This window comes from Aquarana catesbeiana, linkage group LG02 (genome assembly GCF_042186555.1).
Source record: "Aquarana catesbeiana isolate 2022-GZ linkage group LG02, ASM4218655v1, whole genome shotgun sequence".
Classification (NCBI taxonomy): Eukaryota; Metazoa; Chordata; class Amphibia; order Anura; family Ranidae; genus Aquarana; species Aquarana catesbeiana.
Window position 1 is genome coordinate 734,433,039 of NC_133325.1, and position 27,910 is coordinate 734,460,948.

At 42.5% G+C, this 27,910-nt stretch overlaps 1 protein-coding gene across 1 annotated transcript in view; it reads right to left on the bottom strand.

Moving 5' to 3' along the window:
* Positions 1-27,910, bottom strand: part of TMPRSS15 (transmembrane serine protease 15) — a 615,681-nt gene that overhangs the window by 266,199 nt on the left and 321,572 nt on the right. Inside the window, exons 14-15 of the mRNA XM_073617070.1 lie at positions 21,803-21,892; positions 5,129-5,254 (exon numbers count right to left, since the gene is read on the bottom strand). Coding sequence (XP_073473171.1) covers positions 5,129-5,254; positions 21,803-21,892 — 216 coding nt within the window. The remainder of the gene's footprint in view (positions 1-5,128; positions 5,255-21,802; positions 21,893-27,910) is intronic.

Genomic DNA, 27,910 nt, shown 5'->3' on the forward strand with positions numbered 1-27,910 from the left:
GAGGAGGATGAGGACGGCTTGGTCATCCACTCGACCAAGTCTTCCGCATGTTGCGGCTCAACATGGCCAGCTGCCGAAAAAAAGGCCAAGCGTGTCCCATGGCCACGTGCTGATGAGGATGCACCGTCTCCACGACCAGCACTAGACACAGAGCCTGCTTGCCCTCTCTTATTGGCTTGTGACTGTCTGCCTCTCCTTCTTGGCCTTCCAGACATACTAATGGCCTGTAGCTGCACTAAGCTGGGATAGAACACCTGTAATTTTCTTCAAGTAGCTTTATATACTGTAACCAGACAAGCCTGCCTGTCAGTAGGAAGATAACAGGAACGGATCTAGCTGAACACTGTGAGCAGGACGCACTGTACTAAATGTAAATAGTCTAGCTGCCTGACCGTGGTACTAATAGGATCAAATAGAACACCTGTAATTTTCTTCAGGTAGCTTTATATACTGTAACCAGACAAGCCTGCCTGTCAGTAGGAAGATAACAGGAACGGATCTAGCTGTACACTGTGAGCAGGACGCACTGTACTAAATGTAAATAGTCTAGCTGCCTGACCGTGGTACTAATAGGATCAAATAGAACACCTGTAATTTTCTTCAGGTAGCTTTATATACTGTAACCAGACAAGCCTGCCTGTCAGTAGGAAGATAACAGGAACGGATCTAGCTGTACACTGTGAGCAGGACGCACTGTACTAAATGTAAATAGTCTAGCTGCCTGACCGTGGTACTAATAGGATCAAATAGAACACCTGTAATTTTCTTCAGGTAGCTTTATATACTGTAACCAGACAAGCCTGCCTGTCAGTAGGAAGATAACAGGAACGGATCTAGCTGTACACTGTGAGCAGGACGCACTGTACTAAATGTAAATAGTCTAGCTGCCTGACCGTGGTACTAATAGGATCAAATAGAACACCTGTAATTTTCTTCAGGTAGCTTTATATACTGTAACCAGACAAGCCTGCCTGTCAGTAGGAAGATAACAGGAACGGATCTAGCTGAACACTGTGAGCAGGACGCACTGTACTAAATGTAAATAGTCTAGCTGCCTGACCGTGGTACTAATAGGATCAAATAGAACACCTGTAATTTTCTTCAGGTAGCTTTATATACTGTAACCAGACAAGCCTGCCGGTCAGTAGGAATTTAACAGGAACGGATCTAGCTGAACACTGTGAGCAGGACGCACTGCACTAAATGTAAATAGCAGGAACGGATCTAGCTGAACACTGTGAGCAGGACGCACTGCACTAAATGTAAATAGTCTAGAAGATAACAGGAACGGATCTAGCTGAACACTGTGAGCAGGACGCACTGCATTAAATGTAAATAGTCTAGATAGAAGATAACAGGAACGGATCTAGCTAAACTGAATACAGTGTATATATATATATGCAACACCTGGGATGCATATATATACACAATACACTGTAAGTGCAGCTAACTGACTGACTGTTCTGCCTAATCTATCTAACTCAAATCAAATGACACTGTCTCTCTCTCTCTCTATCTCTCAGCACACCGGAACACACACTACACAGGGCCGCCGTGCAGGCGGCCTTATATAGTGTGGGGTGTGTACTAAATGCCCTGAGCCGTAATTGGCCAAAGCCACCCTGGCTTTGGCCAATTACAGCTCTCTCTACTGACAGCGCTGTGATTGGCCAAGCATGCGGGTCATAGTGCATGCTTGGCCAATCATCAGCCAGCAATGCACTGCGATGCCGCAGTGAATTATGGGCCGTGACGCGCCACACGAATTTAGCGCGAACGGCCCATAACGTTCGCAATTCGGCGAACGATCGAACAGCCGATGTTCGAGTCGAACATGGGTTCGACTCGAACACGAAGCTCATCCCTACTGGTGAGTCAGCGACCCTAGCATAGGGAAAAAACTTTTTAGTGAAAGGGAATTTAACCACTTCAATACCAGGCACTTAGACACCTTCCCGCCCAGCCCAATTTTCAGCTTTCAGCGCTGTCGCAATTTGAATGACAATTGCGCGGTCATGCTACACTGTGCCCAAACAAATTTTTTATCATTTTGTTCCCACAAATAGAGCTTTCTTTTGGCGGTATTTGATCACCTTTGTGGTTTTTATTTTTTGCGCAACAAATAAAAAAAGACCGAAAATTTTGAAAAAAAACAAGTTTTTCTTTGTTTCTGTTAAAACTTTTTGTAAATAAGTAAGTTTTCTTCTTCAATGACGGGCACTGATATGGCTGCACTGACGGGCACTGATACGGCGGCACTGATGGGCACCGATGAGGTGGCACCGATGAGGTGGCACTGATGAGGTGGCACTGACGGGCACTGATGATGGGCACTGATAGGTGGCACTGATGGGCACTGATAGGTGGCACTGGTATGCGGCACTGATGGGCACTCATAGGTGGCACGGATGGGCGCTTATAGGCGGCACTGATGGGCACTCATAGGTGGCATTGATGGGCACTCGTAGGTGGTATTGATGGTTACTTATGGGTGGCACTGATAGTTGGCACAGATGGGCACGGATGGGCACTGATAGATGGGCACTGATGGGCACGGATGGGCACTGACAGGTGGCATGAATGGACACTGATGGGTGGCACTGATGGCATTACTTGTTTGCAGTGATGCCCCTAAGGGTGGCATTGCTGGGCATCACTGCAACATAATTGTGCCAATCAGTGCCTATTTGTGGGCACTGATTGGCACAGATTTGGCACACTGGGCACATGTGGATGGCCATGGGGTACATACCTGGCCATCCACATGTTGCCCCTTCCCTGGTGGTCCTAGTGGCGATCCCTGGTGGTCCAGTGTGGTGATCTGCGAGGGGGGCTGCGCTGATAAACAATCAGCGCAGACCCCCCTGCCAGGAGAGCCGCCGATCGGCTCTCTTCTACTTGCGTCTGTCAGACGCGAGTGAGGAAGAGCCGATCAACGGCTCTTCCTATTGACAGCGTGATCAGCCGTGATTGGACACGGCTGATCACGTGGTAAAGAGCCTCCTCCGGAGGCTTTTTACCAAGATCAGTGTAGCGGTGTGTCAGACTGACACACCGCTCCACCGATCGCCGCGATGCGCGCCCCCGGGGGCGCGCTGCGGCATGTTATCCTGCTGGACGTCATATGACGTCCAGTCAGGATAACAGAACCACTTCCCGGACGTCAATCCGCTATAGGGCGGGCGGGAAGTGGTTAAAAAGACACGCGGCCATTCACTAAAGTTGGAAGAGAAGCGGTTTGACCTTAAACTGCGTAGAAGGTTCTTTACTGTCAGAGCGGTAAGGATGTGGAATTCTCTTCCAGAGTGGTATCAGCAGGGAGCATCGATAGTTTCAAAAAAATATTAGATAGGCACCTCAACAACCACAACATACAGGGGTATACAATGTACTATTGACATAAAACACATACACACACACATACATCATAGGTTGAACTGGATGGACTGATGTCTTTTTTTCAACTTTACCAACTATGTAACTATATGTAATGATGTTTGTTCTGGAGAGTGTGTCTCATCTCTTCTTATTTAAAGCAGTAGTAAACCGCGTAAAAAAACAAAAACAAAAAAACCCCTGCAAAACAACAGCATAATGTGCTAGTATGCATTGCATACTAGCACATTATGAAATACTTACCTTAGAACAAGGCTGTGCATGTTCCCTCTGCGTTTCTACCGGGATCGCTGGCTCCGGCGCTGTGAGTGGCTGTAGCCGCGATGACATCACTCCCTCCATTCTGGCACGTTCTGACAGCATATGCCGGACCTGCAGAGTGCATGCGCCACTGACGTCAGGGGCTGCATGCAGGGTCAATATCTCCTAAACCATGCAGGTTTAGGAGATATTTTTTTTACCTACAGGTAAGCCTTATTATAGGCTTACCTATAGGTAAAATTGGCCAAGCAGGCGATACAACTGCTTAAAAGAAGGAGTTCCACTTCAAAATGTCCAACTCTGAGACCTCACCCCTCGCTGCCTTGTGTCTGAGAGCTTCTTTCAGGGTAATCTGCCCATCCATCCTTATGTACTTTGTTTATATTGTTGACTCTATTTGGTTGATTTATTATAGGCAAATCGACTGTTCACTGTACAAGGGAATGTTCCTTAGAGCTTAGTGAATAAGGTACTCTGTTGGCTTCCATTATTCAATCGTGTGCAAGTAAAAATTTCTTTTTTTTTTTCCTTGCATGTCATTGGGTGTTCTTTGCAAAGTTACATTTTACCCACTTCATTAAGCTCTTGGGATAATTCTGCAAGTGCATCTTTCCTTGCAAAGTGATCAGCCTAGTAAATCAACCCCATGTATCAATTGCTGAATGTCATTTTGACTATATATGATCTATTTACTGAAAGCAATATTGTAATGAAAATCCTCTGCCTTTATGCTTATTTTTTGAATGTGTATAACTATGATAGTGAGCGATTCCTTAGCTTACTTTTTTTTTCGGTATATATATATAATATATGTATATATATATATATATATATATATATATATATATATATATATATATATATATAAAATATAATATATATAATAATATATTACATTTTTTAGTTCTTAGGTTTAGACTCCCTTCGGTGAAGGAGGTAAAATACTACCACTATTACTACTGATAAAATAATAATAATAACAACAACAACAATAATTAAATAAATAATAATAAACATAAATATAAAAAAAGAAAGTAATATTTTTTTTTTCTCATGCCTGCAAAGTCCATTCAATTCTATTTACTTTTGGTTACAAACATAAAAAAATCCTATACATATACAGTTCATACATCCTTATCTGATGGTATTTTTTTCAGTGTTAACATGCAATACATCACCCTCCTGTTGGGTTATTGGGAACTCTCACATCTTCTGCATGATAATTTGCCAGCATGCCTCTTCTGAGTGCATCAAAAGAGCTGTGAACTCTGTGACCTGCTTTTTATGAGTTGAAGTTCAGCCGCAAAGCCTTCACTTGGGTGTCTGGTGGTTTGTCTCAGTTCTTCCTCAGTGACAGCATGAGATCGAGCAGTTAACTGCTACCTTGCAATAATTTATGGCACTCACACAAAATGTACTGTACACAAGCAAACTTCTGAAAGGTGCATCTTAAAGCAGAATGGATACTTGCCCAGCAACAATGATTCTGGTCCTTTGCCATCTCGAACTTCAACAACATCATATACGTTCTCCAGATCAAACACTTCAAAATGCAGCTGGATATTTTCTCCTACAGCTGCGTTCAAATACCATACACCTAGAGTAAGGGAAGAAAAAGAAACATCAACGTTTGAAGGAAAAAAGAGGAAGCTAGCAAGAAGAAAATCATTATAACATTGCATTGTCAGTGTTTACAGTGAAACAATTATTTTAAAAAGAACTTTATTAGGTTTACTGGTTTTGGTGAAAGAACCTGATACAAAGGCACTCTACCAGTAATTAGCAGATCAGCTGCTTGTAAAGTATTTATAGGTTTATTATGAACTGTACATATACAGTAAAATGACCGTATTTATCGGCGTATAACGCGCACCCTAATTATAAGAGGGAAGTTTCAGGAAGAAAATTTTTTAAATAAACAACTTTGAAGCAAATTAAGGGTCAGTGCCCATCAATGTCCATCCTGAGCCTGATCAATGTCCATCTGCAGCCTGATCAATACCTTTCTGCAGATTGATCAATGCTCATCTGCAGCCTGATCATTGCCCTTCTGCAGCCTGACCAATGCCCATCTGCAGCCTGATTAATGTCCATTTGCAGCCTGATTAATGTCTTCAATGCAGCCTGATTAATGTCCTCAATTCAGCCTGATCGATGTCCTCAATGCAGCCTGATCAATGTCGATCTGCAGCCCATCAATGCATCAATGCAGCCTGATTAATGCCGTTTTTTAGCCTAATTTGCAGCCTCGCCATCTCTCATCAAAGCCACCGAGCCGTCATCTCCTCTCCACTCGGCTCTCACTCAGCTCTCACCTCACACACACAGTCCCGCCTCCGCCATCGGCATTGGACCAGCTCCTGTGATAGACAGAACACTGGTCCAATTCCAGTGGCGAAGGCGGGACTGTGTGTGTGTGACGTGAGAGCCGATGAATTCCAGTGGCACCCGTCCCCCTCCTTCCCCTCCGAGGTACGCTGGCGGCGTATAACACGCACCCCTGATTTGCCCCCTATTTTCAGGGGAAAAAGTGTGTGTTATACGCCGATAAATACGGTAAATTAAAATGTCAACCTTTATGACAGCCTATTGACACTCTGAACTTCTCCAGTACTGCATTCAGCTATTCCGACCAATATTTAAATATTACTGTCTTTATATAATTACATTAAATTATAAGGTTGGAAAAAGACACTGGTATATTCAATCCAACCTGTGTGTATTTGTGTGTGTGCGCACACACATATCCCTATATAATATGCTCATTGCGGAACACATCGAGAAGTTCTTTTTAATTCGTCAACATGCCTTGCTGATACTATCTGGGAAGGGATTTTCACATTTTTTTCTGCTCTGACCATAAAGAACCCTCTACACAATTTCAGATCAAAACTCCTTTCCCTGAATCTCAAATTGTAGCCTCGGGTATGGGTCAAGTGCCTTAGGTTAAACAGCTTGTTTCCGTCACTACAGTCACCATTGATTAATTTGTAGATGGGGTTCATGCCTTCTCCTAAGTGTCTTCTCATTAAGGTGAACAAGTGTAAATTGCTTTGTCATTCTTCATAGCTAATGTTCCCCTCCCAATAAATATTTGCATGCAATTTTTTAATAATCAAATGCATAACTGCATTTTTCTTGTTCAAATATTTTATTAAAGGAAAGAACAAAGCTTACATAATAAGAAAGCAGAGGAGAGTCATCCCCTGAGGACAGGGGGTGAAGCAAAGTATACAGTGTCATGACAAAATGGTAGGGACCCAGCCCACTTCAACTGAACACAATTAGCAAAAATAAATACTTGAGGTGATTGTAGCCGTATTAGTGCACTTGTGACAGAGACAATTGAGTACTGTCCGTGATACTTTTTTTATTTGCACTAACATGCAATTTTTCAGGACAAGCTTTTGGGGTATGTTCCCTTTTTCAAGGTCCCAGCAGTACTGATTCACAAAAGTTTTAGCAGAATGTTAAAAAAAAACAAAAAAAAAAAAAACAATCTCTAATGCCACGTGCATACGAGCGGATTTTTTGACCGGACTGGTCTGACAGTCTATCCGACGGACTTTGGGCGGACTTCCGACGGACTTTCCGAACAAACGGACTTGCCTACACACGATCACACCAGAGTCCGATGGATTCGTTCATGATGACTAAAATAAGGAAGTTGATAGCCAGTAGCCAATAGCTGCCCTAGCGTCAGTTTTCATCCGTCGGACTAGCATACAGACGAGCGGACTTTTCAATAGGAACTGGGTCCGGCGGAGTTCCGACGTAAAGATTTGAAACATGTTACAAATCTAAAGTCCGTCAGATTTTCGACCGAAAAAGTCAGCTGTAGGTGCTATGAAGCCCACACACGGTCGAATTGTCCGTCGGACCAGTCCGGTCGAAAGGTCCGCTAGTGTGTACGTGGCATAAGGGAATGAGATGTGTTTTGTGTGTTTGTTTCCTCAGATATTGTGTTTTTTTTAACACTCTGTTAAAACTTTTGTGCATCAGTACTGCTGGGACCTTATAAATATAAAGGAAAACATCCAGCGCAATTGTAGCGCCCACCTACTTAGGTGAGTGCTAGATTAGAGAGTTAGGTGTAGAAATAGGCCAAAATTGCCAGTGTTTCTCCCTGCAGTGTAAAGCTGGTGGGTTTAATTGGCATGGGAGGTTTACTAGAGTAGAGGAGGGTGTGACCCCTTGCACTTTGCTTGAGCAGTTTCCTCTATTTTTCATGTTTTGATTTGGAGGATGGAAGGAATACAAGTTTGACAGGTAGTTTCCGGAGGGTTGGCGTTAGTTCGTCTGTTGGAGGATGTAGAGTACAGGAGGATTTGTGGGTGCTCTCCCCTTCGGGGGAGAGGGACATGCTTTCTGGGCTTCTATGCTCATGGGAGTTGGAGAGATCCAGGTGGAGGATGCGGATACCGATACAGCTTTAGTGCTCTCCCCTGCAGGGAAGAGGGAAGCAAGATATGCAGGTGAAAAAGAGTACTGCAGGAAATTCTTCTAAACGGTTGCTGTTACTGACACATTAGGACTGGGAAAGGATCTTTTATGTGCGGCATGGATGATCACTCGGCAACACATGTGAGTGTAACCCAGGGGAACAGTACTTCTGAGAGACTTTATAGGGATTAGTGTGCGGGTTCAGGAGAACAGGGCTGGGCCTTAGAGAACTAATACCCTGGAGGAATCTGAAAATCATCTTCTGAACTTTATTCAGAGTATTGTTCATGGAGTTAGAATCAGAAGGACTGTACAGTCAGGAAGTGGTGGCTAACAGGAGGAAGGAAAGATGCATTACATTATGAGAATTCATGCCAGATAGAAGCTTTCGTTTATTCTGGATTCAAATTTCTCACCACTCAAAACCACTGGAAGTTATTCAGAGTGACTTTCCGGTGCAATGCAGCATTTAACATGGAACCGAAATAAAGATGTACATAGTTCAACTGTCCAATGACTGTCTGCGTGTTATATCTTTGGAGGGAATGGGGGTAATGGAAGGCACTTCAGGGAAGAACAAACTTTTAGCCGCTCCTACGGGAGTAGGGCGCTCAACAATAATAATAGTAACCCCTTTTAAAACTGAACTGCTGAACACTTAGGGTCTATAATTCAAATCCCATACAGTAAAAGATAAAAAGACAGTGCAGCGCTAATAATAAGTCCATATGCCAAAGGTCAATGTGTGATATCTTCAATGGTGCTACAATATGGTAAACATGCAGGTGACTTTGTGGGTAAACCTCCACCAATGGAAGAAATGGCCGCTCACCTCACAGAATGGAGGTCATATGCACTTTCCCTCATAGGGTGTAATAGCGTGTCAGCGGTCAGCTGAAACAGAAAACAGATCCTGATGGGTAATTTCTTGATAAGCGATACCAATTTCAAAATACTGAGTGCAGGACAACCAAACTCCAGAGCCACATTGATCATGTAAATAAAAGAACATATATAGTGCTCTCTGCAAGCAAAAACTTGTATTTTCTTAAAAAAAAAAACAGAATAAAACTTACAAGTCAGGCACTATAACCCAGTGCCTGGTATTCCAGCTTGTGTGCAAAAAGTCAGCGATGGCCGCGGGTGATGTCATGTGACTTCCGTCCGTCTGTACGCGTTACATCCCAGTGGGCGGGACTTCATCAGCGGATACGGAAATGATGTTGACACCCAATTTATATAGCGTGAGCTGATTGCCATGACACCCAGGAGCCGCATCACATGATACAACACAAGGTGGAGCAACACCTTTTAGGACGGAATCCCGGAAGTGTGTCTCAATGAAGCTGAAAATGCCCACTGCCGAACGGCATGAGAAAACACCTCGCTTAACAATTCAATTAGAAATTTTAAAATTTAAATAGATAACTGGATTTCCCTTTGTTCACAGAACAACAGAAACCCCTAAAAATTAAATTAACAATAAAAGAAGGTTTTTAATAAATTTTAATAAAATTTTTTTAATAAAAAACAAAGAATGTGTATATTTATAAATATGAAAATCACGCACGTAATCTGCAGCCATCTTTTACAATCAAATGATTTAAAAAACATCAGCGGTCAGAAATAAAACAATTGATGTCGAAATTAACATTCAATCCAGCTGGAATTAAAACCTTAGTCTCATGTATTATTATTATTATTATACAGTATTTATATAGCGCCAACAGTTTATGTAGCGCTTTACAACTTGAGGGTAGACAGTACAAATACAATACACTTTGATACAGTAGGAATCAGAGGGCCCTGCTCCTTAGAGCTTAAAATCTAAGAGGGAAGGTCAAGCGATACAAGAGGTAATAACTGTGGGTGGTGTGCTGATTAAGAAGATAAGTGTACAGTTGTTAGGTGGGGGCCAGATAGGCTTCTCTGAAGAGATGAGTTTTCAGGAATCGTCTGAAAGTGGATAAAGTAGGAGAAAATTGGATGGATTGGGGTAGAGCATTCCAGAGGATGGGGGAGGCTCTGGAGAAGTCCTGAAGGCGAGCATGGGATGAGGTGACAAGGGAGTTTGAGAGCAGGAGGTCTTGGGAGGAGTGAAGAGAACGATTAGGTTGGTATTTTGTGACTAGGTTAGAGATGTAGCTGGGGGCCAGGTTGTGGATGGCTTTGTAAGTTATAGTTAGTATCTTGAATTTAATTCGGTGACTGAGTGGCAGCCAATGGAGGGATTGGCAGAGGGGTGTAGCAGATGCTGAGCGGTTTGTGAGGTGGATGAGCCTGGCAGCAGCGTTCATGATGGACTGAAGTGGGGATAGCCTATTTAAAGGTAAACCAATGAGGAGGGAGTTGTAGTAGTCGAGGCGGGAGATGACCAGGGAGTGGATTAGAAGCTTTGTGGTGACATTGGTTAGGAAGGGGCGTATCTTGGAGATGTTGCGGAGATTGAGCCGGCAAGCTTTGGATAGTGATAGAATGTGGGGTCGAAAGGTTAGTTCAGAGTCCAGGATTACACCTAGGACCTTGGCGTGAGGAGATGGGTTGATAGTTGAGCCGTTGATATTGACAGGGAAATCAGGGGAAGTGGCACCTGAGGGAGGAAATATCATGAGCTCGGCTTTGGATAGGTTGATTTTGAGGAAGTGATGTGACATCCAGGCTGATATGTCTGCTAGTAAGTTGGTAATGCGTGAGGAGACAGATGGAGAGAGCTGGGGGGTGGAGAGATAGATTTGGGTGTCATCAGCATAGAGATGACATTTAAAGCCGTGGGAGGCAATCAACTGACCCAAGGAGGTGGTGTAGATTGAGAAAAGGAGAGGTCCAAGAACAGAACCTTGGGGGACCCCAATAGAAAAAGAAAGAGGAGAGGAGGAAGTAGAGTTGTAAGTGACACTGAAGGAGCAGTGGGATAGGTAGGATGAGAACCAGCGAAGAGTACAGTCACGGAGACCAAAGGAGTGGAGTTTTTTGAGGAGGAGGGGGTAGTCCACTGTGTCAAAGGCAACAGAGAGATCCAGGAGAAGTAGTACAGAATAGTGTCAATTGGCTTTAGCCATTAGTAGGTCATTTGAGAGTTTACGGAGAGCAGTTTCCGTGGAGTGTTGAGGGCGAAAACCGGACTGAAGGGGATCAAGAAGTTTATTCATGGTCAGATGGTCTCTTAGTCGGTTGTAGACCAGTCTTTCAGGAAGTTTGGAGGTGAAGGAGAGTAAGGAGATGGGACGTAAGTTGTTGAGATTGGTGGGATCCAGTGAGGGCTTTTTTAGTATGGGGGTGACTAGTGCATGTTTTAGAGAGTTTGGGAAGATGCCACAAGAGAGGGAGAGGTTGAAAATGTGAGTTAGAGAGTGTAGAATCGAGTCAGAGATTGAGCGTAGCATTTGCGAGGGAACAGGATCCAGGGGGCAAGTGGTTAGATGAGTGCTAGATAAAAGTTTAGCAACCTCAGTAATGGTAGCAGGGTTGAATGAGGGAAGTAATGATTGTGTCTGTGGACATGGGGTGTTGCATGGGGGAGGTTTTTGCGCATTGGTGATCTCCTCGTGAATTGTATCAATCTTAGTTTTGAAGTGATTGGCAATCTCCTGGGCAGTGAGTGAGTTGGTGGGTGGAGGCAGTGGAGGACAGAGTAGAGTGTTGAAGGTAGAGAAGAGTTGACGTGGACTGGATGAGAAGGTGTTAATGAGTGTGATAAAGTAGGTCTGTTTGGCAGTGTGAAGGCAGGAGTAGTATTTTAGAAGGGCAGATTTATATTGTGTGAAGTCTTCCTGGGTCTTAGTCTTATGCCACAGGCGCTCAAGAGCGCGGCTATGCTTTCTGAGACTTCTGGTGTCATCTGTTTGCCAGGGTTGTAGCAGTTGGGGCCTAATTCTGCGTGTAGTGAGGGGGGCAAGCTTGTCTAGGGAGGAAGACAGTGAGCTGTTGTAGATGAAAGTAGCTAGGTTGGGGCAGGACAGAGGTGAGATTTTGTCATAGAGGTGATCAGTAACAGAGTAGAGAAGAGAAGGGTTGAGGTGGTGAAGGTTTCTACATGTAACTGTTAGGCGGTTGGAGGGAGAAGAGGTGGAAGACAGGGAGAGAGCAAAACTAATAAGGTGGTGATCAGAGAGTGGGAGTGGATTGTTGGAAAGGTTGCACGGAGTGCACAGATAGGAGAAGACAAGGTCAAGGGTGTTGCCATTGGAGTGGGTAGGAGCCTGTATCCATTGCTTCAGGTCAAGCGATGAGGTTAGACTGAGAAGTTTAGAAGTAATAGTAGTGTTAGTGTTAACAGGGATGTTGAAGTCCCCAAGAATAATTGTGGGGATTTCAGAAGAGAGAAAGTAGGGTAGCCAGGCAGAGAAGTCATCAAGAAAGGCTGATACTGGTCCAGGGGGCCGGTAGATGACAGCAATTCTTAGAGAAATGGGAGAGAATAGACGAATGCAATGTGCCTCAAAAGAGGAGAGTGTCAGAGAGGGAGGTGGGTGAAGTACCTGATAGGTGCTGCATGGGGCTAGAAGGATTCCCACTCCACCTCCCTTCCGTCCACTTGGTCTGGGGGAGTGAGTCCAGAGAAGGCCCCCATGGGAGAGGGAAGCAGGAGAAATAGTATCTGATTCATGAAGCCAGGTTTCAGTAATGGCAAGTAAGTTAAAGGAATTTGTGATAAAGAGGTCGTGAAGGGCGGTGAGTTTGTTGCAGACAGAACGTGCATTCCACAGGGCACAGGAAAAGGGGGGGGCTGGTTTTGGAAAGAGGAATAGAGACCAAGTTCTGTGGGTTGCGGCTCCTGCCAGAGGGTGTAGGGGGATGGGAGCGTTGGGCAAAGACAGATGATGGTGGCCCAGGGTTTGGGGATATGTCACCAGAGATTAGGAGAAGCAGGAGGGTAATGTGGGAATGTGATTTATGTGAAGGGGCATGTCTCAGAGTACTGGAGGTTTTATCAGTATATGGATGTAGAATGATCAAGAGTTGGTAGGAGCAGTAGTAGGGAGAAGACAGAAGGCAGGGTGATATGTATAAGCAGGCGGGTGGAGAGGGGGGGTGAAGGTAAGAGAGTTTGAGGAGAGAGGACAGGAGTGTCAGAAGCAGTGGTAGAGAGTGCATGTTACAGAATGGAAGGAGAGCTTATTAGAGAGACAGGGTCACCTGCAGTCTGTTAGGTGCTTTCCAGTGCAGATTGCTGTATTTGTTTGCTTCGTGCAATCGCTGAAGTGTAGAGATTGAAGTGCATATCACTTGTAGAAAGAATCACTTAGAGATAGAAGCCTTAAGTATAGAAGCCATTGCAATGTGCACCCCGAGCAATATGCTCACCCCTTAAGGATGCTCAAATTTATACTGTTATAAGGGTGGGGTTGAAGTTCCTTAATTAATCATGAGTGACTATAAGAATGCCTAACAATCAAAGTGGACTTTTTGCTTCTAAAGTCAGAATAGCAAGAGGCCAGAGCCCAAGATAAGATCAACACATAAAACTTAGGTAAGACAGTCCAGGTCAACAAATAACAACGTCATGGTTGTGCACACAGGGCAACAGATAGAGAAGGCCACATACCAAGACACACACACAGAGACAGCAAGCAAATCCCAATTTCATTTAAAGGCGGAAGATGTGGTTGAGCTGACACATACCAAGACACACACACAGAGACAGCAAGCAAATCCCAATTTCATTTAATGGTGGAAGATGTGGTTGAGGTGACACATACCAAGACACACACACAGAGACAGCAAGCAAATCCCAATTTCATTTAACGGTGGAAGATGTGGTTGAGCTGACACATACCAAGACACACACACACACAGAGACAGCAAGCAAATCCCAATTTCATTTAACGGTGGAAGATGTGGTTGAGCTGACACATACCAAGACACACACACAGAGACAGCAAGCAAATCCCAATTTCATTCAACGGTGGAAGATGTGGTTGAGCTGACACATACCAAGACACACACACACAGACAGCAAGCAAATCCCAATTTCATTTAACGGTGGAAGATGTGGTTGAGCTGACACATACCTGTAAAGAGACAGAGAAGGAGTGATCAGGTGAGGCAGAACTTAAAGCAGAGATTGAAGTGCATATCACTTGTAGAAAGAATCACTTAGAGATAGAAGCCTTAAGGATAGAAGCCATTGCAATGTGCTCCCCGAGCAATGTATCCAGTATGATTCTCTACGACTCAACTGGCAAATAAAATCCCCCCCTCCAATGTTTGGTAACCCTCTTAATCCCCCAAAATCTGAGGCCCTTGGGGTTGTGATTGTGAAACTGTTAAAATCATCGAGAAACATTACAGGTTTTTAAACCTATTTTAATATTGTTAACGTGGTCTCCTACGCGGACATGTAAAGGTCTCGAGGTCCTCCCGATGTACTGCAACCCACAGTCAGGGCAATTGGCTCACACTATATAAATCGGGTATCAACGTCATTTCTGTATCTGCTGACGAAGTCCCGCCCACTGGGATGTAACGTGTAATGGAAGTCACATGATGTCACTCGCGGCCATCGCTGACTTTTTGCACACACGCTGGAATACCAAGCACTGGGTTAAAGTGCCTGACTTTTAAGTTTTATTCAGTTTTTTTTAAGAAAATAAAAGTTTGTTCTTGCTGAGAGCACTATGTTCTTTTATTTACATGATCAATGTGGCTCTGGAGTTGTCCTGCATTCGGTATTTTGAAATTGGTATCGCTTATCAAGAAATTACCGATCAGGATCTGTTGTCTTTTTCGGCTGACCGCTGACACGCTATTACACCCTATAAGGGAAAGTGCATATGACCCTCTGTAATTAAAGGGTCCATTCTGTGAGATGAGAGGCCATTTCTTCCATTGGTGGAGGTTTACCCACAAAGTCATCTGCATGTTTACCATATTGTAGCACCATTGAAGATATCACACATTGGTGGACCTTTGACATATGGACTTATTATTAGCACTGCACTGCTGGGACCTTGAAGAAGGGGACAAACCCCAAAAGCTTGTCCTGAAAAATTGTATGTTATTGCAAATAAAAAAAGTATCACAGGCAGTACTCAACATACAAATGCATTGTGAGGAAACTCAGTGTGCGCATATCCAAGGTTATGACAGCAACCAATGATAAGTAATGACTAAGGAGCAATTCGGAGATAGTTCTAAAGGTGAGAGAAGAGGGAGAGGGGAAAAGGAAGTGATTACCGGTAGTAAATGAGATTCAGGGTTTGGGAGGTATACCGTAAGTGGTTGGTGCCTAGTCATTACACAACAAACCAGTTGGACAAATCTATTGTGGTGGACTCATGAGAGAATGAGAAGGATTTACAGCGAGAAGGGAAAAGGAAAAAAAGAGTAGAAGAGGAAGAGAGATAGTGCGGAACTTTGTATTTTTCAATACTGAACTCCATCTGCCCATTCCCCTATATTATCAAGGTCTTACTGTAACGCTCTTACATTAGTCAGTTGCTGTTGACCAGTCATTAACTGCAATGATATTTTATGAAGACAGTCTTTTAGCATCTCAAGATTGTGCAATACCTTTATGTATATACTGTATTTTTGCATATCTGTTTGTTATAGTTTATTTTTTGTTTCTTTTTAGTTAGGAAAAAAATATGTAATATATTTACTAATTATAGCAAAGTGGTGGCCAGTGTGAGGAAAGAAAGCCACCTAAGCATCAGGCTTTTTTTTACTAGTATGATGAGAATTGCCTGTGTTGTGAGCTGTATAGCAGGATATTACATAATTTACGAACAAACTCAAATACATAATAATATTGTAACAACCACCTACAGTGCTCATCTAAAGTTTTAATAATTCTAAACACAATTCCTTCTTACTACTTAATTCCTTGCCAGTCGCTATAAAAGTTAATTAACCGGTTAATACCTAAAGTGCAATTGACAAGAAATGAATTAGTAGTGATTTGTAATGGGAAATTCCAAGCTCCTCAGTCTGGGATGTATTTTATCTAGCAGTTTCTAATATTTCATATATTATTATATAAACCTTAAACATAATTATTAAAGCCCTATTCCCTATTAAACTCTTACGTTTTACTTGTACCTACAGATAAGCTTATAATAAGGCTTACCTGTAGGTAGAATTATTATCTCCTAAACTTGTACTGTTTAAGAGATATTCACACCGACTGGATCTGATTGAATCACTGTGCATGTGACCCCTGCACGGATGCGGCCCAGTCCATTTAAATGGCTGGACAGTGTGGACTCGGACAGAAGACCAGGCAAAGATGGAAGTGCCTTGAGCAAAGACAGGACAACTCTGGAGGAATTTGCTTGATAGGTAAGAATGCCATAATATTCTAGCATGCAGTGCATGCTAGCACATTATGGCACAACACTGCAGGACGGCCTGTTTTTTTTACATTGTTAGCAGAGTTTACTACCACTTTAACAAAGTTGATCATCACACTGTTCTGCTTTACAAATTTGTCACAAGATGGAACAACTTTTTTGGTTTGCTCTAGATATTAATTTATCTACAAAGCTTGAGCACTACATACAATTTTTGTTTAAGGGTGGTTTAATCAATGTCAAGTTATAGCTCTTTCTATATATACACTATATGGCCAGACATTTGTGGACAGTTGACTCTCTTACCTATATGAGCTTTTTGGACCTCTCACTCAAACCATGGGAATTAGCTTGTCAAACCATGTCTCTCCTCCCCTTTGCGGTGATAACATCCTCAACTGTTCTGGAACTTTCTACTAAATTTTGAAGTGTCTCCATGGGAATTTGTGCCCATTCAGTTAAAAGTGAATTTGTAATGTCAAGTACTGATGTTGGGCAAGAAAACCTGTATTGCAATTGATGTTCCAAGGTATATAATACTGTTGAGGCCAGGACTCTACTTTATCTAGCAGTTTCTGATATTTCCTATATTTATACAGTATATAAACCTTGCACATAAATATTAACAATGTTGATCATTCAACTGTCCTGCTTTACAATTTTGTCACAAAGATGACAACTTTATCTACAAAGCTGGAGCACTATGTACAATTTCTTTTAGGAAGGCTTTTTCAACATCAAGACACTTTCTGTGCTGTCAAACCGTTCTATAGAATCCTGCCACTGAAGGCCTGTCAACTCTGCTGAAAAGATAATTGATGTTAGCAACTAAGCTATGTTCGTTTATTACCAGCTAAACCTTCAGGAAACATTTGCCAATAGAAAACAAAGTTTAAAAAAAATAAAAACTGTCTAACTATTAATGCTTTTATTAATGGCAGCACCAAGCTGTATTTCTGCAACCTGAAGACAACAAGTTATATCACCCAGGAAATTCATTAGAGTTAAGAATAAATTAGTTCACATTGATGGAATGCTTAATGGCATTCCTGGGCCAAAACATAAAGGTTTTTGGTAGAATCCTAGAGCAATGGATATGATTTAATTAGCTTTCCCAAAGTATCTTTTCTCATGCTGGTGTAGAAAATGTATTGCCAGAAGTCTGTTTTGTAATTATGTGATTCTATAAGCAGCTGCTGTACTGAAAGATATTTTTCAATATTTTATCACTTAGTTTGGTGGGGTATTTCAATTTCCTTAACTTCTCTCCCTGCAAGATGCAACCTTGTGATTTAAACTTTAAGTATGCAATTAAATGATTTAATGTTTCCATTACAAAAAATAAATTCTATTTAGGTTTTATGATAAAGACTTATACGTATTTAAAGCCAAACTATATTTTTATTAAATATTCCTCCATAGGTTAAAAAAGAGCAGCTCAGGCTTCAATACTCAGTTATCAATTCAGAGGTGGCCCCTGCAATTATCTCTTTTTTCCACATCTTATCCTCTGTTTTCTGGGTTGCACAACAATCGTCGTTATTGAACCTGAAAGACTGAGGACAGACTGTGAGTGTAGGGCATTATGGGCATTTGTGGTATGTATTCAGGCAGAATGCAAAAAACAAAGAGAACCATGTAGTATCACATGATCAGCCTAAGATTATTTTTAAAGATCAATTCTCAGCATTTATATATTTTTTTATGTTTAATCTTTATATATTGTATGTTTTGTTGTTACACAAATACACAGAAGAAAGGGGGTAACAGAAGGATCATAAGGTTCGGGTTTAGATCCATATTCAGTACAGTACATATATCAGTAACAGTAAGCTATACAGTACATACTAGTACGTAAGTAAATCAAAGTACAACATTGTAAGTCCACAATAAGTAGATAACTAAGGAGCATAACCACCTAAGTAAGCAGGGCGTGAGGTAGACAATCAGCCAAAGTTTGCATGGAGTGACATTTCAGTAGTATGCCAGTACCAGTAACATAGGAAACATTAAAAAAGAAGTAAAACCTGATGGGTTTTATTTCCTCTTTATTCTCTTGCAAAGTAAAAGCATAATGGGCTAGTATGCATTGCATACTAGCCCAATATGTGGTACTTACCTGCAAACAAAGCCCGCAATGTCCACGATGTCCTCGCTGGTAGAAGCATCCATCTTTGCCCCTCTTCCTTCTGGGGCCGCGGACTCCGGCTCTGTGACTGGCCAGATCCATGTGACGTCACTTCTGCGCATGCGCGTGGGAGCCGCCAGTCACAGCACATACTGGGGAAGAAATGGCTTGGAGGGCTGTTTCTTCACTGCACATGCGCCGATGACCTCATTGGCGCACTACAAGGTAAATATCTCCTAAAAGGCCCACTTTTAGGAGATATTTTCAGTACAAATAGGTAAGCCTTATTATAGGCTTTCCTATATGTAAAAATGTCTCAGGGGGGTTTACAACCACTTTAAAAGAACCTTCATCTGAAGAGGGATTTCAATGAGGAGAACAAGAAGAAAACACTCCACAGGTGCATACATAACAACAGAATTGTTATAACCAAATGTGTAGAAGTCTGAACAAACTTGTAATAACCAGTAAACATGGGTAGAAGAACAAAAATAAGGGGAGGAAAAGGGGGTAAGGGAAAGAAGGGAGGGGGTATAAGACCCAAGTACTATGAGGAGAGAAAAAAATGGGTATCCAAGAAAGATAGCAATTATAATGACAAGGAGACCAAAGGTAGGAGGCAAATTTAGAGGAACGTCGAAAGTGGTTTCAGACTGACTAGGTCAAGGTGTAACCATCAGTTTTATCTGTTTCACAGGAGATCAAATTTTCTAGATGGCAAATAGAATCCATTTCATAGGCCCAATCCACAAAGGACAGGGGTTGTGGTTTTCACCATGCCCTGGCAATAACAGTCTGCGCAGAAGTCAAGAAGTGTCGAAGACTTTTCTTATTTTGTTTATAGGATCCAGGCTTCACTGATAGCAAAGTAATGAGAGGAATGTTAATAATTTTGTCCCCAATTAAATCATAGTAGCAGCGAAGTGAAGTATTTTGTCCCAGAGAGATATGATCGGGCAAGTGCTCCAAATATGCTTCATGGTACCTTAAAACATCTCCAGCAGGTGTTTGGAATGGACGGGTTTATTTTATGCAGGGTAGTAGGGCCCCAACACCACCTGGCGAAGATCTTATAGTTGCGCTTTTGTGTTATATTTTTTCTTCTCCTTATACGTACCTTGTAGGTGGCACAGTGGTGTAGTGGGTACCACTCTTGCCTAGCAGTAAAAAGGGTCACTGATTTAAATCCCAACCATGACACTACCTGCCTGAAGTTTGCATGTTCTCCCTGTGCCTGCGTGGGTTTCCTCCGGGTACTCCGATTTCCTCCCACGCTCCAAAGAAATGCTGGTAGGTTAATTGGCTTCAGTCCAAAAATTGGCCCTAGTATATGAATGTGAGTTGGGGACCTTGGATTGTGGGCTCCTTGAGAGTAGGGACCGATGTGAGTGTGCGATGTGAGTGTGCATAAATTGATGGGTACCTTAAATAAGTAATAATATAATAGATGAGCATCTTAATGAGACACATTGTACAGGGATAGGGACAATTGTAGACTCACACTCACTCTGGATGGCCTGGTGTCTTTATTCAACCTTACTAACTATGTAACCTTTTTGGTGGGTGAGTGTGGCCTGGTCACATGATGCACAGGATCCTTCTTCCCTGGAAGTGGTTGGGTTCTGAATGCTTTTAACCTCCCTGGCGGTTTTCCCGAATGTGGCTCGGGGTTAAAATTCAGTACCATTAGCGGTAACCCCGAGCCACACTCGGGATCGCATTGCAGGATCCTGGGGCGGCGTTACTTACCTTGTCCCCGGGATCCTGCGATGTCCCCCGCAGTGTCCGAGGGCTCCGTCCTCCTCCGAAGCCTCTCCGTGACAGGCTCCGTTCCCTGCGAGCGGCGCGACGCACGGGGGCGGAGCCTGGCGGCAAATTAAAAAAAAAGTAAAAATCGTAACACATACAGTACTGGAATCTTACAGATTCCAGTACTGTATGAAATGATTTCACATCCCTTTTGTCCCCAGTGCTTTGTCCCATGCCCTGCATGCAGTTTTACATGATATACACTGTTCTTTCTGCCTGGAAACTGGAGATTGTCCATAGCAACCAAAAAGTGTCCCTTTACGTCAAAAATGGCTTTAGACCAGCTAGAAAACAGCGATAGTAAATTAGAACACTTGCAGAATTGAGCGATAGTGAATTGTGGGGAAATTTATTTTATTACTATTTTTTTTTTTAATTATTTATTTTTATTTATTATATTATAATTTATGTTTTTGTGTTTCAAACTTTATCATACCCGGGATATCTACTAGACTCTTGGTGGACAGATTTAAGTGTGTTATTGTTAAGATTTACAGACCTACAATATAAAACGCCAAATTTCCATGCAAAATAATGGTACCGCTTTCAGCACCTAAAATCCAAAATAATCATACCGCCAGGGAGGTTAAGAACAGCACCACTTAATGATGTGGTGCCATGCTCTTCAGCATTCTCCTGTGAGCACAGGGTGGCTTCATAATACACCCTTGGAGGCATGTCCTTAGCACCCTAGGCTTAAAGGAAGTGGGTTGAATAATGCTAGTCTTCAACCTGGAAGAGGAACAGTGCTGGATTTCAGAATAGGTAGTCTACAGGGGAAAGCACTGAAGATAGGGTAAGTATTGCAGCAAAAGCTGATATATATATATATATATTTAAGTTTTGGGCAGTATTTGATTAATAAAATCTCTAATTGGGTAGTACTATCTTAATAATAAATAAAACACAATATTATTAAAACATATGTATATATCAAAAAGCAGTAACAGCTGCTAAATGAAAAATAAAATTTGCTTTATTTAGCTGATTATGTTCCTTCATTGAAAATTACCCACATCCCCTTTTGCTCTCTCTGCATAAAGCACAGAAAGCATACCTTTTTACTGTTATTTTTTTAAAATATGCATAGTAAATCTTTCATATATTGTGTGGCTGTAAAACTAGATTTCTCTTCTTTTGATATGTATAATAATTAATTCAACACAGCAGAAGCCTCTCTTGATGTATTTATAAGGCTCTGGTGAGCTCTTATGAAAAGATGGAGTAAAGTATATTATAGAAATAGGGAACCTTTCATAGCGATAATTAAGATTTATTTATCTCGTTAACATCCTTGGGGTGCCACATCAAGATATTGCTAACATAATTATTTTATTTTACTATTTCTTCCAAAAGCCTAATTAAAAAAAAATGACAAATGTCGTTTTTCTTAAGGTTAATCAGATATGCAGTATGTTATACCTGGACTGTAGATGTAAAGGATAAAGATACCAAATACCATATCACTTACATGAAGCAAGGTTGGGGTAGTTTTGAGGGTACATTGGAGAGCTAAAGGTACCATTGACTACCCATAATTCAGCCGGGCCACCACAATCATCTATGGAAAACAGAAAAGATGTATTAGGTATATCTTGTAGTTCACTTGTAGTATGTTAATGGATATATAAGGGGTAATTTACAAAAACTGGTGCACATAGAATCTGGTGCAGCTGTGCACAGTAACCAATCAGCTTCCAGGTTTTAGTCCAGGTAATCACACTGACAGCGGGAATGAAATTTCCTTCCCGCATGTCAGTCCTGACTTTGGGGATGATTTCAGAGACATCTGTGCGGGTTTCTGCACAGATGTCTATTGAAATTGCACCCAAAGTCGCCAAAAGTAGTACTTTTGGGAATTGGTGTGGTGTCGCACCGTTTCAGACGGTTCCATTGCCGGCAAAAGCCGCAGATTTGGCATGTCATTTGACATGTCAAATGTAATGTCAATTCCCTGCAATGTGAACCAGAGCTTATTGTCGAAGCTTAATTGAACAAGCTGAAGTTAGAAGCTGATTGGGTACTGTGAACAGCTGAACCAGATTCTGCATGCACCGGTTTTAGTAAATATCCCCCAAGTTGGTCTTTACATAGACATTTGCACTTCATACAGTATACATAAAACAATAAGTTTTTTTTATAACACCCTTCTTGTAGATATAAAATATACAAGTCAACAAAACGATGCACGGTAGTTATGAAGAAGTCATTAAATGTATTTAAAAATAATAAAAAGGCACAAATTATTACAGCTCCCTGTTCATTAATAAACCTTTAAATAGTTCATTAATAAAACACTCTTTTTAAACGCATCTGTTATAAGTACCTCCGCTTGGCTTGGTATTAATCTCCTCTACAGTGTAATTACCTATACAGCTGCACTCAGACTGGGAGAGGAAGGAGTGGGAGCTGATCAGCTGCATGTAAATGTCTTGAGAAGGAACATACCATTTTTGAAAGGAAAGAGAACAACTACTGGAACTTTTCAGATGTTACTTACAGTCATAAGACATAAAATACAATATACTAAAAACATGCCTTTTATATGTTGATACAGTATCATCTTTTGTGCTAAAAAGAAATTATTTTATATAAAAAGATCTTGTATCTGAACATACATAGAACTCGTCTTGTATGATTATATCACCAATGCATACTGTATTTAGCCTGATACAGAATTTTCCACCAGACAAGTATTTCTCTCAACCTCTTGCGTATATCATGTTCTCATGTTCGACTTGAACAGATAGCCCATCCCTACCGCTCAGTTCAAGATCATACAAGCAGTTAAAACAGTTGTTTAGTTTCCAGGATGTTGTGTATAATTCATTCAAGCCATCATTGGCTACTATTATTCGAGAAGGAACATGGTGATAGGAGGAGAGAGCAAAGGGTTGACCTCGTCAGTCTGCTGTTTTATGTCTGGAGGAGGTGGAGAGAGGACGCCACTATTTATTTTTTAACTATAAGTGGTGTCATCCATTGTCTGTGCTGTTTGGCTGAGCTATATAGCTCTCAAAACTGGATGGACATAAATACCATTCATTTGGCAAGTAACAAAGCTGCCTTGTATCTGTTTGCCTAAAGTTCAACTTTAATTCAATATGTCCTACAATTCCAATTCACAGGGGATCACGAACAATGGTTGCCAATGTCATCTGTAGTGCTACCGGCAGGTTAAATATGTTTCTGCAACAACTGTGCATATAAAGTGCTTTGTCAAAATTATAAATAAAATAGTTGAGATTCCATGAGCCAACCAGTATTAGAAATAGAAACTCACTAAAATAAAGATTGTTTACAGACGTAAAGAGGAAGTAAAACCTGATGGGTTTTACTTCCTTTTTAACTCCCTGCAAAGTAAAAGCATAATGTGCTAGTATGCATTGCATACTAGCACATTATGTGCCACTTACCTGCAAACAAAGCCTGCAATGTCCCTGCTGGAGGCCGCATCCATCTTCGCCCTCTTCCTTCTGGGGACAGCAGACTCCGGCTCTGTGACTGGCTGGAGTTGCGTGACGTCACTCCCATGCATGTGCATGGGAGCCGCCAGTCACGGTACTCGCTAGTGAAGAAACGGCACAGAGGGTCATTACTTCACAGTGCATGCACCGATGACATCATTGGCACACTACAGGGTAAATAAATCTCTTAAATGGCGCACGTTTAGGAGATATTTACTGTACCTATAGATAAGCCTAATTATAGGCTTACCTATAGGTACAACTTCCGCATTGGGGATTTACAACCACTTTAATCACTATGATTTTTATTTTATTCCATATTACCCATGATAAAAGCAATCAACAGCAGACAAATAACACTATCAAGCCATCTATAAAAATCAACTAAACCATTCCTCAATATACAATAACTGAACAGAGTAAACAACAGGATATTGAGGGGTCTACTAGATTTAATGTGTAGAAACTAAGAGTGAGGAGAGTCTTTTATGTTACTAAATAGAGGGGGAGAGTAGAGTCTTAATAGCTTACAGTTTTGGCTAGCCTATAAATTCAATGTAAAATGTTATAGCTGAATATACATAAAAGAAGAATTCCTGACATAGATATTTTAGCCATACACTGAGCAAAATTATAAGTGCAACACTTTTGTGTTTGCCCCATTTATCATGAGCTGAACTCAAAGATCTATGACTTTTTCTATGTACACAAAGGGCCTATTTATCTTCTTCGCATAGAGTTGATCAGGTTTTTGATTGTGGACTGTGGAATGTTGGTCCATTCCTCTTCAATGGCTGTGTGAAGTTGCTGGATATTGGCGGGAACTGGAAAATGCTGTTGTATACGCCGATCCAGAGCACCCCAAACATGCTCAATGGGTGACATGTCCAGTGAGTATTCTGGCCATGTAAGAACTGGGATGTTTTCAGCTTCTGGGAATTTTGTACAGATCCTTGCAACATGAGGCCATGCATTATCATGCTCCAACATGAGGTGATGGTCATGGATGAATGGCACAACAATGGGCCTCAGCCTCTCCTTACGGTATCTCTGTGCATTTAAAATGCCATCAATAAAATGCACCTGTGTTCATTGTCCATAGCATATGCCTGCCTATACCATAACCCCACCACCACCATGGGCCACTCCATCCACAACATTGACATCAGCAAACCGCTCACCCACATGACACCATACACACTGTCTGCCATCTGCCCTGTACAGTGAAAACCAGGATTCATCCGTGAAGAGAACATCTCTCCAAAGTGCCAGACGCCATCGAATGTTAGAATTTGCCCACACAAGTTGGTTACAATGACGAAATGCAGTCAGGTCCAGACCCCGATGAGGATGGCGAGCATGCAGTTGAGCTTCCCTGAGTCGGTTTCTGACAGTTTGTGCAGAAATTCTTTGGATATGCAAACCGATTGTTGCAGCAGCTGTCTGGGTGGCTGGTCTCAGACGATCTTGGAGGTGAAGATGCTGGATGTGGAGGCCCTGGGCTGGTGTTGTTACACGTGGTCTGCGGTTGTGAAGCCGGTTGGATGTATTGCCAAATTCTCTGAAACACATTTGGAGATGGCTTATGGTGGAGAAATGAACATTCAATTCAAGGGCAACAGCTCTGGTGGACACTCCTGCAGTCAGCATGCCAATTCCCTCAAAACTTGCGACATCTGTGGCATTGTGCTGTGTGATAAATTTTAGAGTGGCCTTTTATTGTGGCCAGTCTAAGGCACACCTATGCAATAATCATGCTTTCTAATCAGCATCTTGATATGTCACAGCTGTGGATGGATTATCTCGGCAAAGAAGAAGTGCTCACTAGCGCAGATTTAGACAACACATGAACAATATTTGAGAGAAATAGGCCTTTTGTGTACATAGAAAAAGTAATACAGGCATACCCCACTTTTAAGTACACAATGGGGTTTATTTACTAAAGCTAGAAAGTGCAAAATCAGGCTCACTTCGGCATAGAAACCAATGAGCTTCTAACCCCAGCTTGTTCAATTAATCTCTGGTAATAAAACCTGGAAGCTCATTGGTTTCTATGCAGAGGTGAGCCTGATTTTGCACTTTCTAGCTTTAGTAAATAAACCCCATTGTGTACTTAAAAGTGGGGTATGCCTCTAGATCTTTGAGTTCAGCTCATGATAAATAGGAGCAAACACAAAAGTGTTGTGTTTATAATTTTGCTCAGTGTAGTTACATGGGTCCAGCTTCGACATATCTGGCTGGTGCCGCTGTAAACTGGAAATCACTGAAGTAGATACCACTACTCCAATGATTTTCACATGCTTTTAGGTACCAAACTGATTGGCTGTCCTGCTACCTTGTGAATACAGGAGGTCAGTTATACAGCATGGACACCATTCTGAAAATACTTTGCATTGATCGGTGCATGCTGGGTCGGTGATGTCGCATGGGGCGATACCACTAGGTTACGTCACCAGATGGCTCCGCCTCTTACCTATTTAAGAACTGTCAGGCAACTGAACAGGCAGTCAGTGGTTAGCTTTCGTCATGTGTGGACCCTTTTTTTCCTTTCTTTTTTTGGGTCCGGCGGTGAGGCAGTCATCATGATTGACAATGGATCTACATCAGGGGACATTGTTTTTTATTTTAACCACTTCCGTTATCCTGACATATGATGTCTTTCAGGATAACAGCTGGCGCGCGCTCGTGGGGGCGCGCAGCACCGCAATCAGTGGTGCGGCGTGTCAGTCTGACCCACCCCAACACTGATCTCAGTAAAGAGCCTCTGATGGAGATTCTTTACCACGTGATCAGCCCTGTCCAATTATGGCTGATCACAGTGTAAACCGGAAAAGCTGTTTATCAGCTTTTCCTCACTCATGGCTGGCAGACGCGATTAGAGGAGAGCCGATCGGGAGCTCTCCTGACAGGGGGGTCTGCACTGATTGATTAGAAGAGCAGCCCTCCCACAGATGCCCATACTGGACCACCAGGGATGCCCACAATGGATGGCCACCAGGTATGCCACCCTAGATCACCAGGGATGATGGTCAGTGCCCAGACAGATGCCAATCAGTGCCCAGACAGATGCCCATCAGCAATGCCTGCCAGTGCCATCAGTTATGCCCATCAGTGCCATCCATCAGTGCCACCCATCAGTGTCCATCAGTGCCACCCATCAGTGCCCATCATTGCCGCCTATCAGGGCCACCCATAAGTGCCCATCAGTGCCGCCTTTCAGTGCCCATCAGTGTCGCCTATCAGTGCCACCTATCAATGCCCATCAGTTCTGCATATCAGTGCCGCCTATCAGTGCCCATCAGTGCCGCCTATCAGTGCCCATCAGTGCTGCTCCTCAGTGCTGCTCATCAGTGCCCATCAGTGCCACCTCATCTGTGCCACCTCATTGGTGCCACCTCATCATTGCCCATCAGTGCTGCCTCATCAGTGCCCATCACTGAATGAGAAAACTTACTTATTTACAAAATTTTATAACCGAAACAAAGAAAAACGTTTTTTTTCCCAAAATTTTTGGTCTTTTTTTATTTGTTTTGCAAAAAAGAAAAAACTTAGAGGTGATCAGTTAGTACCCGTACTCATTCACATGGGGGGCAGGATCTGGGGCCTCCTTGTTAAAGGGGGCTTCCAGATTCTGATAAGCCCCCTGCCCCAATGCACCCGCCCCATGCTGAAGGCATGTGGCTTGGTATGGTTCGGGGGGGGCACTTGCTCACCCCCCTTTCCTGGCCTGCCACACTGCATGCTCAGATGAAGGTCTGGTATGGATTTTGGGGGGGACCCCACACCGTTTTTTGGTTGAAATATTGAAAAAAAAACAGTGTGTGGATCCCCCAATCCATACCAGGTCCTTTGGGTATGGATTTCAAGGGGAACCCCCACACTGTTTTTTTTTTCTAACTTTTATATTGCCGGCAATGTTTTTTTGTCATTCAGCTGTCAACGGGGAAGCCCGCTGACAGCTGATGACTCATCTGTTGTTAAGGACGCCCCGGCCGGCTTCCCGGCCTGCTCCTTAACAACCAGCAGCTATTCACTGTGCACTTGTGCACATCCCGCCAAGCTCCCCGAAAATTTGGGTGTTCACTGAACATGCGAACAGATGTTCAACTTAA